This window comes from Delphinus delphis, chromosome 14 (assembly GCF_949987515.2).
Source record: "Delphinus delphis chromosome 14, mDelDel1.2, whole genome shotgun sequence".
Classification (NCBI taxonomy): Eukaryota; Metazoa; Chordata; class Mammalia; order Artiodactyla; family Delphinidae; genus Delphinus; species Delphinus delphis.
The window spans coordinates 39,786,074-39,805,500 of NC_082696.1; the positions used below are offsets into that span (position 1 = coordinate 39,786,074).

The 19,427-nt window shown below is 32.7% G+C and overlaps 1 protein-coding gene across 4 annotated transcripts in view; it reads left to right on the top strand.

The window, feature by feature from the left end:
- Window positions 1-18,917, top strand: part of TBC1D32 (TBC1 domain family member 32) — a 179,804-nt gene extending 160,887 nt beyond the window's left edge. For 2 of the 4 annotated variants that reach the window (XM_060030026.1, XM_060030027.1), the window contains 2 exons: window positions 8,430-8,618; window positions 16,943-18,916. In XM_060030026.1, coding sequence (XP_059886009.1) covers window positions 8,430-8,618; window positions 16,943-17,062 — 309 coding nt within the window. In that variant the 3' untranslated portion in view covers window positions 17,063-18,916. Of the gene's footprint in view, window positions 1-8,429; window positions 8,619-16,942 lie in introns of all 4 variants that reach the window. The other 2 variants (XM_060030028.1, XM_060030029.1) reach the window with 1 other exon arrangement.
- Window positions 18,918-19,427: the final 510 nt, after the last annotated feature.

Sequence of the window (19,427 nt, forward strand, 5' to 3'; positions counted from 1 at the left end):
ATAAATAGTGCTGAATATGAACATTAAGGTGCATATATAACAAATCAAAAGCAGACTCACATATACTGAGAACAATCTAGTAGTTTCCAGAGGGGAGAGGTTTGAGTGGAGGGGCAAAATAGGTGAAGGGGTTTAAGAAGTGCACACGACTAAGTAAGCAGGTTGTTAAATAAAATATACAGATCTCTAGAGTAAAAATAATAAGCTTAACTAGAATACAAAATATTAAATGTAGTTAGAAATATATATTTGTTGATTACAGCATAGGAATTATAGTCAGTATTGTAGAATAACTTTATATGGAGTATAATCTGTAATAATATCAAATTACTGTGTTATACACCTGAAACTAATATAACATTTTAAGTCAACTATACTTCAACAGAAAATTTTTGGAAAATTTTCCAGTATAATACTAAGTAATAGTGGCTTACTTGTTTTAGACTTGAATGATTACTGGGAGTTCATCCAGCATTTCACCATTAAGTAGTAACTATTTATGGAGAGTATTTTTCCCTGTCATGCTATGGAAGAATCTTTCTAGTCTATGTAAGGTATTGAATTTTGATTTCTTTAATCAAGTGAGAATGTTGAATTTTGTCAAGTTCCTTTATGGTTAAGATTATCTTGATCTTGGAACTTATTTGACCTGTTTATAGGACATGTTGATAGATTTTTTAATAGTAAACTATTTTTGCATTCCTTTGGATTTGTCCTACTGGAGGTCTTTTTCTTTTAACTAGACAGTATAGTTCCTGACATTATGATATGTGCCTTTATACTTATTTTGAAGAGACCTTATGTCATTTATTACAACTACTTGCATTAGGTTACCCTGCCTGCTGAATTTTAAATTTCCTGAAGTTTAATAAGAAGTCTAAATATAACAGAGGAATTGCATGTAGTGGAAAAGACAATTCTTTCTGTGCCAATTCTAGCTCTTACTGTGTATGTACCTAAAACACTTCTGAGAATTTTGAAACAGAAAATGTTTAATTCTGCTTGGAAGTAGTTACTTAAATATTTACTATAAGCTCAACAATCCATTCTTTCTATTTTTTTTTTAATAATTCAAGCCAGGGAGCAGTATGTTCCTGAGAGTTCCTTGTGTCATTCTAGTCTTGATTAATATGATGTATATTGTCTAATATCTCCAATCATTTATTAAATTGCTAACATATAACCTTTAAGAATGGACTACTAAAAACTGTGGGGAAAAACTTGCAATACCTAAGGCCCCACTATATGAATTTGGTACCTCTTTATCATTTTGGCATCTCTTTAACAATTTGATATATGTTTATCAATTTGAAACTGCATACATGTAGCAGGTTTACCTAATAAAAACTACTGCATTATTTCTGAGTAGTAATGTTAGTATGTTTCTTAAATTTATCTAATGTAAAAATGCCTTTTTAATGGCTCCTTATGTGAGCTAATCATTTTGTGCCTTAAGTGTGTATCATTGCTTTGTTTATACTATTTGCCGTTTTATTGCTAATTATGAACTATGAGAACAACTTTTAAGTAACTAGGTATATGTGGTTAAGTAATTATTTGGGTACAAATTTTGTATTTCAAAGCTTATTTATTCTCATCTAATTAGGAGTGGTGCTTTTTGAAGTTGCGTATTTATAGACACTAAGGGATTGGTTGATTAATGAAGGAATTTGTGCTCAGGTTGTTAAATAAAATATACAGATCTCTACAGTAAAAATAATAAGCTTAACTAGAATACAAAAAATTAAATGTAGTTAGAAATATATATTTGTTGATTAGAGTTTGAGTAACTGAGATTGGAAGGAAAATCAAAACTCAAATATATATTTTTTCTTTTTAAATGAACAGAAAATCACATGTTCTAACTTTTTGACCAATTTTATTCTTTGGTAAAAAAAAACTTTATTGTATTTTAGTAATTTTCGTGCTTTAAGAAGTACCCTTTATCTTTAATGATTTATCTTTTTTTCCTTGGGGTCGTGATTCTGCATATCAGTGATTGTTGTACTATACTGTGTCAGCAAGTGGGCTAACATGGATAATCCTCTGAATATATTTACCCCCCACCATGAAAGCACGATTAAAGAAAACTGTTTTATTATTTCATATTTTGTGACATAGTGCTTTTGTAAAATGCAAAATTATACAAATGTAAATCTAAATTTCAAGACTGGGAATGCCCCTTGTTCAGTCACATTCTTAAATGTGCGTGTCCCCAAGCTTTCCCTTTCCTCACATTGTTGATGTTGCTACTTAAAATGATACCTTCTCCCTCCTTGTGCCCCATCTTTACTTGTCAGGTATTTATCCTTGATATCTGTCCAAATGGAAGCTTTTTGGATCACCTACAAGTAGATGATTCTGCTTTGAATTTGTATGCAGTTTCTGTATTATTCTTCTGGTAGAAATATATCTTTTTCTTTGTGGAATCGTTATTTGTGTGTTTACCTCTTTCTTACTAGTTGAAGTTCCTTAAAGGTATGTGTGCCTGACCTATCTTCAAGTCCTTTAAGTGTCTGACACAGTGTCTTGTCTAGAAGTGCACCAAAAATACTACCTTTTTATTTATAACAACTTTTTGCAGTATAAAAAGTGTGTTTCCAGATCTTATTTCATTTAAAATTTTAACTTCATGACAAATGGAGAAATTCAGGATCAGTGAAGTGAGTTAATTGACTTACTGATATCACCCTGATAGCGAGGACTTCACTTTAAACCACATCTTACTTTACTAATATTCTTTCTATGATGAACAAATAATGCCAGAAGAGCTGTTAAAAAGTGTCTTTGTATCATAAAACTTGATCATTTAGAGCATACCTATTTTGACCTAATCAGGTATCCATAAGTAATTGTTCTAACCAATGTTTTTACTTAAGAATTAAGTAAATATTTTGAAGATTGATTTTTTTATATCTAGATACAAGTGAGAATAATTTACCTCAGCTAAAATAATTATGTTTGTCTCAGTGTTGCATCTTAATGTGCTTTGGCATAAGCTTAAGTATGATTAAGGAGCAAAATTTTCTAGGAAGGCTGTGGTACGTTTTGATGCATATTGTATAAGTGATTTTCCTCCCTCTTTATCCTAAAAAGACATTCAAATGTTTCAAATTATAATTCAGTGTAAGGAACATTGGTTTACTATAAAAACATAATTAGTTTGTTTCACTTTCTTTGTAACCTATTCCATAAACTACTAATAATATTTTTTCAATGACTGTAAGGCCTCAACTGCTTGGTTTTGAAAATATAGTGTATTTTTGAAACTTATCATAAGAGGGAATTTGGCAGTATCTAGCAAAAACATATGTGCATTTACCCTTTCATCCAGCAGTCTCATTTATAGAAATCTATCCCAGAGATACATGGACAAAAATATTGAAAATGTATGTGTACAAATATGTTTTTATAGCATATAGTATCAAAAGACTAGAAATAATGCAAGTGTCCATAAACGGGATTGTTGAATGAGTTATGGGTTATCCACAGGGTAGCCCTATGCAGTTATAAAAATGAATGAGAAGTACCTCTGTATATTGCCATGGAGTGATATACAGGATCTTTTGTTAAGTGAGAAAAAGGTGGAGACAAAAAAGAGTGTTTAGTACATTACTATTTGTATGAGAAAGGGTGGAGATATAAATACATGTACAAATATCCTTGTATTAAAAACATGAAAGAATGTATCATATTTTGTTAAATGATTTCTTATAGGGATAGGGAAAAGAATAAGCTGAAGAGTCAGGAAATATACCTTACTTTGTCTTTTTACTTTGGAGTCATTTAAATAGTTCATATAATAATATAAACACATATAATTAAATGAACCTAAAAGTACCCACTTGATAGTATAACCTTATGAGGCACTTTATTTTTTTTAACCATTTTTAAATTATAGTTAATTTACAATGTTGTGTAAGTGATTCAGTTATACATACATATATATGTGTGTGTGTATATATATATATATATGTGTATATATGTTATTTTCAGAATCTTTTCCATTATAGGTTATTACAAGACATTGAATATACTTCCCTGTGCTCTACAGTAGGTCCTTGTCATTTACCTATTTTATATATAGTAGTGTATATAAGTTAATCCCAAACTCCTAATTTATCTCCCACACCTGCTGTTATCCTCTCTGGTAACCATAAGTTTGTTTTCTATGTCTGTGAGTCTCTGTTTTGGTAAATAAGTTCATTTATATCGTTTTTTTTTAGATTCCACATATAAGTGATACCATATGATAGTTGTCTTTCTCTGTCTGATTTACTTCACTTAGTGTGATAATATCTAGGTCCATCCATGTTGCTGCAAATGGCATTATTTCATTCTTTTTTATGGCTGAGTAATATTCCATTGTGTATATGTGCCACGTCTTCAGTATCCATTCATCTGTCGATGGACACTTAGGTTGCTTCCATGTCTTGGCTATTGTAAATAGTGCTGCAGTGAACATCGGGGTGCATGTATGTTTTCAAATTAGAGTTTTCTCCAGATATATGCCCAGGAGTAGAATTGCTGGATCATATGGTAGCTCTATTTTTAGTTTTTACGGGACCTCCATACTGTTCTCCATAGTGTCTGCACCAGTTTACATTCCCACCAACAGTATAGGAGGGTTTCTTTTTCTCCACACCCTAAAAGGCACTTTAAAACACAGTAATTTGACTGTACATGCCAAGTAATACATTGTCTAAATGACAAATAAAACAGCAAAAATACTACTGTTTTAAGTAATTATATTGCTTGTGGTCATGTTAGTATTATTATTCTGGATTGTTATTTTTGTCATGTGTGGTAAATGAAATGAAAAATTAATTCAGTTTGTTTTAAAGCAAACACAGATGTAACATATAGGAATTTACGATGTGTTTTATCTTAAAATTTTTAAAGAGGGGGAACCTATACAGGAAAATGGACTTCAGACATATCAGCCAGTCAGAATTTTGAAGCTTTGATAAGTCTGGTTCATGTACTGTTTTTTTCCTTCTTTGTATATTTGGAATAATTCCATAATAAAAATGTTAAAGAAAAAAGTTCATCATGTCTATTTGGACACATACTATTTCTTTTGTCCTGTTGGAGTCCTAGACTGTCAGCTGATTCACGGACTATTTCATTTTATAAATATAGAGAAGTTACTTCCTTAACTCATGGTTCAGCATTCTTCCAGGGGAATAGTGTTTTAGAATTCTATTACAATTTAATAATTCTGGAGTATCTTACACATATAATAGCAATAGCAGATACAGTTCCTACCAAGTGAAGAAGGTCATATATTTAAAAAGTGTATGTCTCCTCTTTAAATATAAGTCCCATGAGAGCAGGAACTAAATGTCTTTTGTTCACAGAAGAATTATAACACTTGTAGATTAGGTACATAAATGTTTGTTAAATAATAAACATTTGTACCTTTGTTACAGAAAAACATTTACATAGCACTTGATATATTTTCAGAGTGCTTTCAATTATAATCTCTCTTTTTCCTTTCCTAAATTTCCCATGTGTAGAAAAGGCTGGTATTATTCTCCATTTAATGGAAAAAAATAGACATTGTATAGAAAACAGTGCATGAATGTTGCGTAAATGCCAGAAAATTGCCACTGCATTAGAAACTATGTATAATAAATAAGTAATTGCAGATTTGGGGGCAACTTTTTTTAACCAACATGGGTAAAGCTTTATGGATAAATAAGTATTTTGACTTCGGATATCTTTGTTTGAATCATATAAAATTGCTAGGCTTAAAGGTCAAAATGAGTTGATGATTAACAGTTCCACACCATTCAACCTGTAGAATAGGCCAACTAGAAAAAAGATAGAAACTGTTACCCCTTCATTACTGTCGACTTGCTAGTCACCTATGAAGCTGACAACTAAATGGGAACTGCTTTCTCTGGCTACTTGGATCATTTGTATTAATTTTCACTCTTCGGTTGTTTCTCCTTCTTCATTCATCCAGAGTCTCTCATTTTCATTAACAAAGCATGGCCCTAAGTTGATTGGTATTAACATCTGTAGCAAAGAACAGACAGAAGCCTGGCAGCAGTGCATTAGGGAATTAAAAACGTTTTGCTTCTAGTCAAAGAACCACTGACTCTTTCAAGCCATCTAGTCAAGTAGGAGCAAGAGATATATTTCCTCCCCAGGGCAGCTGAGCTATACTGTGTGGATACTTGATTAGGCAGTGGAAGTTGGTGATGAGCTTTGCATACCAACCTTCCCTCCAGGTCAAGATCTAGGAGAAGAATCCTGTTGCTGCCAAGTGAAAAGTAAAGTTGTGACCAAAGGAAATTAAATATATCCTTCCTGTGGACAAATATTGGATGTTCACAGATATATTTTAATTCAATATTGAGTTAACCCATGGGCTCTATGAAAAGATTTTGAAACATAATAGAAGGGAACATAATATTTGTAAAGGAAAATCTGATACCTGAAACAGAATTAAAGTTAAAAAAAAAAAAGAAAATATTTGGTCATGTATAGTTGGCATTATCAATAATAAGAAATATGACCAGAAAATGAGATGAAAAGATATGCCTATAATAGCCTGAAATTAAAAGGTTAATGGTTGACATGAGTAATGATGTATGGAAAACAAAAATTTTATGATACCATCTGGTATGGGCTGATTTGTGCCCTTCCCTCCCTGCACCCCCCTTGCAAAATTCATATGTTGAAGTCTTAACCCTCAGTACCTCAGAATGAGACTGTATTTGGAGACAGAGTCTTTAAAGGGGTAATTAAGTTAAAATGAGGTCATTAGGGTGGGTCTGAATCCAATATTATCAGTGTACTTATAAGAAGAAATTTGGACACCAGACACATACAAGAGAAAGACCATGTGAAAACGTTGGGAGAAGACGGACATTTACAAGCCAAGGAGAGAGGCCTCAGAAGAAACCAACCTTGCCAATACCTTAACCGTGGGCTTCTCCAAAATCTAGAGAAGATAAATTTCTGTTGTTTAAGTCACCCAGTCTGTTACCTTGTTACGACAACCTCAGCAAACCAATACACCTTGATAAAGGCAGTTAAAAGCAGAAGCAGCATCCCTCTAAACTGAATCAGGGAAATAAAAGCAAATTTTAGAAACTGTTCAATAATATACTTTTTAAAGGTCAACACAGTGGAACAAAAAAGGAAAATTTGTGTATGTCTACTTTATCTATGACAAAGTGAGATAAGCCTCCATATCTCCTCCGTTCCTTCCCACCTCTAAAGAACAAAACTATAGGGAAGAGAGGTTCAATCAAAGAAATCTCTCCTCAGTGGTAAATTGTAAATCATAAATTAAAAATATTGGAAAGTAATTGTCTTAGTTTCCCAGGATGGTAGTATCAAAGTACTACAAAGTCAGTAACTTAAAACAACAGAAATTTATCATCTCACAGTTTGGGGGGATAAAAGTGTTGGCAAGGCTCTGTTCCCTTTGAAGGCACTGGGGAAAGAACTGTTTGATGGCTCCCTCCTAGCTTCTGGTAGCCTTAAATATCTCTTGGCTTATAGATGCATCACTCCAATCTTCTGTCTTCACGTGACATTCTCCATGTGTGTCCTTTCAACTTCTGCCTTCTGTGTGTGTTCAGATTGTTCAGTTTCCTTGATACCAGTCATATTGGAATAGGGTTCACCCTAATGACCTCATTTTAACTTGATTACCTCTGTAAAGATGCTGTTTTCAAATAATGTCACATTCATAGGTCCTGGGGTTTAGGACTTTGACATATTTTTGGGGGGAGACACAATTCCACCTGCAACATTAATGTACCAAAATATTAACAATGTTAATCACTGTATTTTTTAAAGTTTTCTGTTTGTTTTTGTGATGGGTATGTATTACTTTTATAATCTGAAAAATATTATTCAGAAAGTAAAGTAAATGATTTTTGTAAAAAGTCTCATTTTTGAATTCTATTCATTAGCTCTCAGTTTTTATGTTACATAATTCTAGTTGGTTTAAATTGTTTTCTGATTCACCAAGAGTCCATATGCATATTTAGCAATCATCATCTGCATAATTATACAGCTGTGATTATAGGTAGGATAGAAAAAGCTCCCATCTCTGAATTAAAATAGTCTCAGCATTTGTTATCTGTAGAGAGCAGACTGGTGTTATGGTAAGAGGAGGAAAATATGACTAAAGAAGGCATTTAGCAATAGCATATGAACAGTGTGAACACCATCCAGTTACCCCTAAGTCCTGAATCCCAAGGCCATGAAACTTTTCTCACACATTAGGCAAATAGGTGAAGCATCCTTATGAGGCTTCTTGTATGCAAAATGTCTTTCTGTTTTGATTAAATGCTAAGCTCTTCATTGGTTTTGTGTGAGTTATTGGGTACTGTTTTTTAAAAGTCAAATATGGCTTTATAAGCTTTCTAATGAACTAAATTCTTTTTTTTTTCTTTCCCTAGATTTGCCTGCAATGGATAACTCAGTGTTTTTGGAATTATTTAGATTGGATAGAAATCTGCCATTATATTGCTACTTGTATTTTCCTTGGTCCTGATTATCAAGTGTATATCTGTATAGCTATATTCAAACATCTACAACAAGACATTCTACAGCACACTCAGATTCAAGATCTGCAGGTTTTCCTAAAAGTAAGTAACTTTACTTCTAGAGGAAAAATTTTGGCTGAAAGTTAATGGTCAACTTTGATGGTGTGTCTAATGCCAGATATTTTTCTAGACACTCATGAAATCCTAAAAACAACCTTGAGAGGTAGGTATTATCTTTATTTTAGAGATGAGGAAACCAAGGCACTGAGTTAAGTAAATTACCCAAGATTTTACAGCTGGTGAGTGGTGCTAGAGAGTAGTGGGCCTGGGATATGAAGTTAAGCTGCCTGGCTACAAAATTTTGCTTTCAGCCAGTATGCTGTGCCAAAAGGGCTTTTTTTTTTTTTTTTTTTGATATTCCTATATCTTATTTAGTCAATAAAAGTTCAAGTTACTGTGTGTTAATACAGAGCTTTGATACTTTTTAAAAACATTTAATGTAATTGCCTATACCTTCATATTTTTCTAAACTACCAAATATTTTCATAAAAGGTTTCCATGAAAGATTCTATCATAACACTCTTTTTAAAAAAGTCACTACTATATATAAGTTAATATTTTAAAGCAAGATATAGCTGCTTTCTTTCTCACAATAATGGGACTTTTGAAGCTCTGGACTTTAGAAAATGCAAGATATATAAATATATCTCTGTGTGTGATTCTTCCTGGAAATCCAACTTTTTGTTTTAAGCTAAAATCTTTCCTTGAATTTAAAATATGTTTCCCTCCCCCTGCTACCCTCAGACACACATATGCACGCATATGCATACATACACCAAAACCAACATTAGGTTTTTTCTAGGTGGACAGATAATTGCTACGTGAATTAATTTTATCTTTATTCTTTACCATTAGATACTTATCAGTTATTTTGGATGGAACTAACCTTACTTCTTACTCCTGCTATTTGCATTCATCTGAGGTATTAGGAAAAATGCCTTTCTAATACCTTTCTAATACCGTGACTTCACTGTATTTTTTGTTTTATTTTCAGCAGGTAGGTCTCACGGTCACTGATTTCTTTTGGTGGGTATTTTTCTTGTGAGATAAACTCCAATGTAGTTAATTTTGAAATATACATTTACATACCCCTTTAAGTACTCCATTAAGCCCTGTTACAATCTCTTCTTTGCAAAGTATGTAAACATATGTATACTGTTTTTCACTTATTCACATATTACCCAATCATGAAATTTTGATTAAGGAAGTGATTTTTATTCTTCCTCCCCTCAAAAGATCCCCCTAGTCAGAAAGATATATGATTTTAAAAGTCCTCATTAAACTACAGTTAGGGAGATTAAACCTTGGAAATTATGTTTTATATCTGATCCAAAATCTCAGACTTGTTCAAAAGGAAAAAAACTTATCAATAATTCTCTATATAACTACATACCACAGCCATAATAATATTCTTACATAGATTACATGTTGTGCCCTGACTCTACTATTTAATAATGACTGCTTCTGAGAGGAAAGAGGAGGTAGAGTAAAACAGGGGACTTTTACTTTTTATTGAGTATATTTATGTGGACTTTTTTTTTTTGAATAATGGGACCGTGCTTCTTTTGTAATAAAACTACTTTTTAAAAGGAAGATATTAATCATTATATAAAAATGGATAGAACAAGCATCTGACTGTGGTAAATAAGTTCAAATAATCAGGCCCAATTGAATTAGTTTCCAAAATACTGAAAAACCCCAAGCATGTTTTCAGTTACAGTATTATCAGTTATCCCGAGAAACTTGAGATAATGAGATGATTCCAGAATTGAAAATACGGAGTTCTTTTCCCGGTTTTAAGTTTCATGTACTGACAGAAGGGGCATGTTGGAAATATTACTTTAGGAATAAAAATCTGTCTGAAGCATGTAGTATAGACAAAATACCAACCCATTCTGTATTCATTTTGGTTTAGGCTCAAAATTTTAAATCAGGTAATTGAATCTAGACTCAGTGTTTGCATTTCTGGTAGGCCACTGAACAATTCTTCCTGATCAGTATATTAAAAAGATGACTTGAAATTTCTTAACTCAGGTTTACTAAAAAAAAAAAAAAACAAAAAAACAAAAAAAAAAACAAGCAAGCAATAAAACTTGTTTATGTTTCCTCATTTGATTAAACCACTAAAAGATCAGATGAATGCCATGGGTATAAGTTTATCAGCAAGGTGTTATCTGAGTTTTTCACAATATCTTTTTAGGCACAACAAGAATGTGGGTTGGATAATAGAGCAGCTAAGTGCATTATTCCCACACTGTGGTGACTGATAGATTAGTGCTGACTTAGAAGGCAACTTCTAAAGGTGTGCTGAAGAGCTTAGTCCTTGGACCTAATGTTTTTCTGTGACAGATGATGGTTCAGAAAATCTGTAGGCATCAAACATCCAGAAACAAAAACATCATCTGACAAAATAAATATTCTCAAATATCTCAGACTTGAAAGTCTAAAGTTGGGTTGGTTTATTTTTAATGGATGGATCTCTCTCTCTCTCTCTCTCTCTCTCTCATGCACACACACACACACACACACACACAAGCAACAACTGTAGGGAGAATTACTTTGATAGTACTTCAGAAGACCCACTGTTTTACCAGACTGGCTGTATTGCATTCCTCTGCATGGTAATAGGCTGACAGTGATCTAGGTTTTAGTTTATGAATTCAACCTGGGGACAAACCTCACTGAAATGCCAGGCTAGGAGAAGATTGCCTTCCAGTGAAAATCAGGCTGTGAAGACTCAAAATACTTAATTAAAATGCTTCAACTAAATCCTGCATATTATGGCAAAATCAATTTATAATTATGTAAAAATAAGATTAATTTCAACCCATCAGTAAATTGTCAAGAGGGTTTTTTGTTGTTGTTACTATTGCAGCTGTGGTTACCTGAGCATGTTGACAGGGTAACAAATGGAGATCAGACTGAAAATAATAATAATAATTGTATTCTAAGCTCTCAAAAGACAGAAGTGTTTATAGTATTAAAAATAATTCACCATCCAAAGGATCAGACACAACAAGCTCAGTATTATTCAACTGTGGTTTTCAGTTATGTTTTCTGCATTGACCTTATATCACTTGAGTCCACCTCAAGTTAAATTCTGCCACTCTGTGTAAGCTTGGGCATGTTGCTTACCTCTCCATGCTTCAGTTTTCTCATCTGTCTAATTGGGCATGAAATAATACCTATCACATAGACTTGTTGAGGAACTAAATGAGATGATATCTGTAAAATACTTCTAGAACATTATCTGACACATTGCAAGTGCTTTAAAAAAAAAAGTAGCAGTTATTTGAGTTTCTACATCCCTGTTCATCCTTCTCTTGTATTTTTTTTTCTTTGCTTAAAAAATGTGCAAACAACACAGCAAAGGAAACGGGATTTTCTCCTGGATCCATTGCTAGACTATATACTTTTGCTCCCATTTTCTTCTCCAGCTCCTGAGACATCTTGGTATTATATCATGTAGTAATACCAGGCATGTACTGCAGATCTATGTCAGGAACATTCTCTTACGTTGTATCTGATCAAGGCCTATTCCCTCATTTACCCAGCCAAAATTTAATCATCTCTGTAGTCATCACATATGCCATGTACCCCTCAGCTGAGTTAAACTCTTTACGAATGCGTACTTTATCCTAAATATTTAAGAACATCGTGTTCTCTCCAGAACTACACTTTCTGTCTAAACTTTCCTGATCTTAAAAATCACTAGGGTCCTTATTAAAACTGATATACCTAGATTCCTCCCAGACCTACTAAGACAGAGTTTTCATGACAGAGAACTACGTTGTCAGATTTTAGTATAAAATCTTAAGTAGCTTGCAACCTTTAGAATATGTGAAAATGTTACCTTTGGAGGTTGAACACAAGGGATTCAGAAGTTTGGGAAATATTGGGTCCAGGAATTTCTAATTATACCAAACATTCTAGGAAGAATATACTAGAAGAAACGTGACTTACAGGTTGTTTGTGTTTCTACCGCTTTGACCAGGAAGGAAGATCCTTTTTTATATCATAGTTCAGACATAACACACAAGAGGTCATCTCCAGCAAGGGTAAAGAGCAGAACTAAGTTCACAAAACCCCTTCTCTTATGTAACTCTAACTGTATAATTTGGTGCTTCCTATGTGAGAGATGACGTTAATATGGATCCTTTGTTAAGTTACCTTAGTGGATGGTAAGTTCTATATACCTTTTGTGGCAAAATTATTTTATATGCCTCCTGGTGATTATTAATTAGTTGACTGTTTGTTCCAATTTAACCCAAAGTGATGTATCTTACTTTTTTTCCTCCATACGCTATAAAGAGCTATTATCTTTTTTTAAAACCACCTTTTGAATGCATTAATAATTAAATATTAGGGAAACGGTATATCAGAAAATACCTAAACTTGGTCCTAAAATCTTAAAACTAAGGCATGTCATGGTAGCACACTTCATCTTTTCATGCTTTGTATCTATTTACCACCCTGAAAGTCCTTATCTGCAATTCAAATTCCAAATTTACAGGGCTTGCAGTAGGTCTAAAAACATTTCTGCTGGAAATTATTTTTGAAAACTTTGATAAAAATGATGATTGAAATTATAGGTATAGCTTGATTTCCATAATAGGCATATTCTTGAGAAGTTGCAAGAAAGGACAGTAATAGCTTAATATTTTAAGTGAATTGTTCTCTTACATTTTTGGTAAGGGGTTGAAGAGCAGAGACTAGAGTCAATAATCTTTAATGGGCCTGTCCACACTTAACGTTACAAATTGGCAGTTCAATCAAGAAAATCTAGCTCAACCATTTCAGAGAAAGGTTAATAAAAACATTATTATGACCACGGTTAATACTGTGAGTGCTTATTGAATGCCAGGCACTCGGCAAAGGGAGTAACAGGTACTGCTCACTTACTCATTGACCATCGTCCAGCATCTGTGTTCCAGGCATCGTTGTAGTCACAAGAATAGGCCATGGCCTTGCCAAATTGACCTTAACATTCTACCAGTAGATAAATAATATGTGAATAAATATATAAGATTTCAGGTATTGATCTTATTATAAAGAAATCAAACACAGTAAGGGAGTCAGAGAGGGAGATTCATAGGTGTTGTTTAGATAAAGAGCCCAGTGAAGGCTACTCTGAGGCTAATTAGCCCAGTGAGGCTAATCAGAAACCTGAATAAAGCAAAGGAAAAAAAGCAATGCACAGATTTCTGTACAAAATCCTTCTACATGAGAAGAAAGACAAGTGCAAAGGCTCAGAGGCTGGAATGAGCTTGGCCCACTTAGAAAGTGTCAAGATGACCATTGTGGCCAAAACAAGGTGAGGGAGTAAGAATGGTCGGAGATGAGACAGGAGTCAGATCACATAAGGCTTTATAATTCATGGTAAAGAGTTCAGACAACATAATTTATGCTGTTATTCAGCCTTTGTAAAATTGAGGCTTAGAGAATCTGTAAACTTTCCCAGGTTCATACATCTAGTAACTAATATAGGTGAGTTTTTACCCTTTTTTGGTCTGAATCCAAATCCTGTGATCTTTCTAGTGTATTATTGACCAGTCTGTTTACTTAAAAAAAAAAATCCTAAATTCAGTGGAACTTCTAATTAAGTGCTCTCAGTAGTAAAAGAAAACCAGTGGATACATACTTGAAACTAGATTCTATGTACAAAGGAGAGAGGGAAACTGTGTATATGTCATATTATATAATTGAATACACACACAGCATTGTGGTTTAAGATGGTGATTTTTAATGCTTTTCTGATGGTTCAACATTTGAAACCCAACATTAATGAAAAAAAGCAAATCATTGAAGGCACACTGGTTGAAAAGCCACTAGGAAGAAAAAGAAAATGCAGTATACTCATTATGGACTTCCCAACCAAGACAAACTACTTATTAAAACAAAACTTGAACAAATAGTGCACTGTTTATATAAAATGGAATAATGTTACCTTATATAATTACATATGCCTATCTATTTAAAGAATAAGGGAATTCATATTTTTTTAGAGTCCAATATACTTACGTCTATAAATGAAATGATAATAAAGCAGTATTCTGAGGAAATGGTCCTTTATAACTTGAATGATAAGCTGGCAGTCTAAATGGTCATAATTACAAAGAAAATTAATTCACTGAAAAGGCTATAAGAACATTTCAGATAAAATGAAACATATTCCACTTTGAAGACAAAGTGGAATTCAGAGATTCTAAAATTTTATTCAGAGTTAAAATTGCCTGTGAATTTTAAATAATCTGTATAATTTAAAAACATTCCTTTTAAAATGAATATTTAATTCATTATGAAATAAGACCTTAATAGCCTTATCTTTCTCTTATGAAATAAGACCTCAACTTTACTTGCCATTTTATGGGTGTGTCTTCAGTATAATTATCAGAGTATTTTCTCTTTATTTTAAAATTAATGTCCAAAATGGAAGCCATAATTCAAAAAACATGTTTTAAGGAAAAAAGTATTTTTAAACCAAGTAATAGCTATGGTTCTCCATAGGTAGTTTTTATTTTTAAGTTCAAGTGGAGCAATAATTAAAAGATGTTAAAATAGGTTTTGCTTATTTTTGCCCAGAAAGAATTATTAGAGGTATTGTTCAAATGCTGTCATCTCCTATTGTAATTCACATTTAATGAACAATAAGCATTCTTTTAAAAATCATGAATATGTACTAAGACAATTTTTCTGGCATTAGGTTTTTTTTCTTCTGGTTAGAATAACACATTACTATAATTCTTTTCCAAGTTAGGTATAGTTTTAGTGAAAGGGTGATTAATGTCAAATCACACATAATTTGAATGAAGAGAATGGATAACTTCATAAATAGTTCCGTGACTACAACTCTAACCGTTTAAAGTGAATTCTTGAACAGTAAGATTGGTCTTACTTCAATCCTGTTTTTTGCCCAAAGAACAAAGTGAAATATGTTTGATAGAGAGAAATTTACATAGTATTTCTGCTATTCATAAGATGAACATCTTCCTTTTGATTCAGTTGCTTATACATGAAACTGGAGATATGATATATACTTCAGTTGTTAATGTTTTAGGACAGAGACTCGTCTCATTCATCTTTGGGTCTTCACTGTATAACCAAGAACTTTACATACAATAAGGGAATGAATGAGATTAATGAATGAAGAAATGAAGAAATGGATAACGTCACAAGTATTTTAAAATTAAGAGTAAAGTTCAAATTTTTATGTTCGAGGGTATTCTAGTCTTAAAGGTGTAATCTTATGCATATAACTTAACATAATTTAGTTTTCTTAATTATAATATCAGCCTTGTAGATCAGTAATAATACTTTTTTTTTAAAGTACCAATTAACTTTTCCCCCAAATTACCCAGATTTTAGGTGGTATGTGGCAAGTAAGTGTACTGTTCTCCCATTATGTGCAAGCTGTGAACCATTACTAATCTAGTAGTGACTAGCGACATCTGAGGCCTTTAAAAACAGCCATTCTTACTGAGAATTTGTGGTGTTTTCCTAACTGCCCTACACTGATGTCTCTCATCTACAGACTGTCTCTAACACAATATTTGGTATATGATAATATATTTTATTCTTTTGAATTGTTTATTGTTAGTAGCTTTTGCCTTTAAGCTATTTTCTCCAGAAAGGCATGAATTGCTCCAAATTTTTTATAACCTCCAAAACTTCTAACATAATACATTACTTTGAACCAAGGATCATGTTTCTTTTTTCTTTTTTTTTTTTTTAAGGGATCATGTTTCTTTTGCAGAATTTTTTTGTTGTTACCTTGAAGGGTAGGCATTGCATAGCGAGTATTTGGAGATACTAAAAGAAATAGTCATAAAATTTCCTAAAAGTGTCTAAGATTCTAAATGGGTGCTCCTACTATTTTTCATTCTTGAGTGCCTCATTTGGACACTAACCATTAAATTCCAAATTAGTATAGACATGCATAGTACCAACATTATGAATTGCAGACTGTTGGAGATTTTATGAACAGTAGCTGTAGAACTGATATTTCTTACATTATAAGTATCCTTTGATAAGCTTTAGAGTCTTTACTAATTACAAATGTGAACAATCATTCTATAATTGAAACTATTATATCTTAAATACTAGGAAGATTTCATTATCTTGTTTTTTTGTTAGCGGTAAAGCATTTTTGGTTTTGAAAACAGGCAACCTTGTTTCATAGGGACATGGTTTTTTGCTATCATATACATATAGCCTACTAAATAAAAAAGCAGTTACACATTTATTAGAAACATAAAACCCCCATCTATAGCTGAAAAAAAATGATACATTAACTGTTTAAAATTCATTAACTTAGAATTGTGTGTCTTTACCCAAGCGAATGAACATCTCTTTCTATTTTTTGACAGGAAGAAGCACTGCATGGGTTTCGAGTGAGTGATTACTTTGAATACATGGAAATTTTGGAACAAAACTACCGACCAGTGCTGCTGAGAGACATGTGGAACATTAGAGTGCAAAGCACATAGATCATGGAACACGCAATTTAATTTTATGTTTTATTTATTTTTAAAGGAGACAGAGGGACTTGACTTTTCTGTCTGTGTCTATAACAACATATGCTTTGTGAATACACAGTATTGTAAATCAGTACTGAGAGTTTTTGAATATAATAATATATTCCAGTAGCTATTGGCTCAATTGAAGTGAATTCATTTTTGTAAATTTGTTGTTGTGTAAGGTTGTTTTAGAATCAAATCTAGCTTATTTATAGTTCTTTATGTTTAAGAGTTAGTCTTAACCTACATTTCCTTCTTCCCAGGATGATTAAAATATTTTTTCCAATGAGTTTGGAAAGTAGCAGCAGTATTGTAAATAATTGACCAGCCAGAGAGATTCCATAGAGACAAGGAAGACAATTGTTTTCTTCATTTTTATGTCTTTACATATAAAGGAAAATAGGCAAAACCATAACTGCTTATTTTACATATGGAGGAACAAATGATATTATGGCAAGTGGTAGGAAAATTGTCGTCGTCAGACATAATTGTTTTTCTAGGAATTGCTTTTGATACCTATATCAATTTATAATTTTTCATATGAAATGTAGTCTCTACATGGTTCATTTAAAAGATAGATTGGTTATTTCATACTGATACGCATTTGACTCTCGTTTGTTATGTGGTTTACTCAGTGATAGATTTGATTTGTACTGAACTTGAAAACATTAAGAGAATAGATTTGTAAATTGTTTTAAATGACCAACACAGTGTTTTATTTAAATAGAAGGCTCTGCTCCAGTGAGATTAATATGCTAGGCTCTATTTTCTTGTAACCATCACATTTAATATATGAAAGATAAGACACAAAAATATTAATTTTTTCAGTCAGCAATTTCAACAAGTTTTAAAAATTATAGGTAGAGGTCATTTTGTATTCATTGCTTATATTTAAATATAAATCAACCATTAAAACCATTCTGGAGCCTTTTTTTCCCCCAACCAAAAATGGCTTATCTACAGACTCTATTTTTCCTTTTAGTATGATGAAATAACTGGTACCATACAATTTTCAGTTTTGTGATATTTAGGCGATTGTAGTATCAGCCTTCCAAAATCAGTTTTTGTGCTGTAAATGCCAACAGCAGCTTCTCAGTAATGGTGTTCCTAAAGGGCACTGAAAAAGCTAAGAAAAGAAAATTGAGCAAGTTAATTTGACATATTGCTCACTTTAGCTCTGGCTGGTGTGAGTTAAGTAAGAAAGCCCCAGGTTACTCAAAACACCAAGTTTTGTCTACTTTCAAACTTCATTTTGAAAAGCTTGTTCCACAGAACCTGTAGTACCTGTTTCTGTTTTTTCCCATTCTGTTCCTGAGACGTTGTTATTGGTCCTGAGAAACTTGCAGCTTTATTTCTTTTTAAAAGGTCTTACATGGTAATTGGAAATACAAATGGAGAAGGAACTATAACTTAATTTTATAATATTCATTGGTGATTTTGATTGAAAACTGAAGCAAGATCTAGATAATAATTACATTGTGGAAAAGTGACTTCAGCTGGAGCCAGAAGGCTTTCATTTTCATTTGATAAATATGTTATGAACAATGACTTAGCAATTTGGTGAAATAACATTATAAAATATGGTAGTTCTTGTAGCTACCATTGTGAATTATTTTTGTACCTATTTTTATTTTAAGAATACTCTTTAGAGTAGAAATAAATACAGCCCTGTCTTGCTTCTCCGTTTTATTTTTAATTATTTAAAATGTAAGTTCTTAGGACTTATTTCTAATTTGTGAAGGAGGACTTTATACATTTTACAGGATTTATTATAGTTATATTTTATAATACAATGTAAACAAATTTGTGAAAATTTTTTTTTTTTTTTTTTTTTTTATGGGGTTCAAGCCTAAAATAGCATGAACTTGTCACCCGACTGATTTAGGGAAGGCATTTTTTTTTTTTTTTTTTTTTTTTTTTTTTTTTTGCGGTACCCGGGCCTCTCACTGTTGTGGCCTCTCCCATTGCGGAGCACAGGCTCCGGACGCACAGGCTCAGCGGCCATGGCTCACGGGCCCAGCCGCTCCGCGGCATGTGGGATCTTCCCGGACCGGGGCACGAACCCGTGTCCCCTGCATCGGCAGGCGGACTCTCAACCACTGCGCCACCAGGGAAGCCCTTGTGAAAAATTTAAGTGTTCATATATACATCTTCAAATATCTGTTTCAAAATTGCATCTTTGTAGTTCTGCCTCTGCATGTTTAGGCATCTAAAGAATCTGTGAAAGTAAAGTAAGTCTCAGAAATTCATCTAAACTTGCTAACAGGATTCTACCTAAATTTATGATTATTAAATTATGGTGTGCTCTAGTTTGAATTTCCAGTTCCAAGATGTT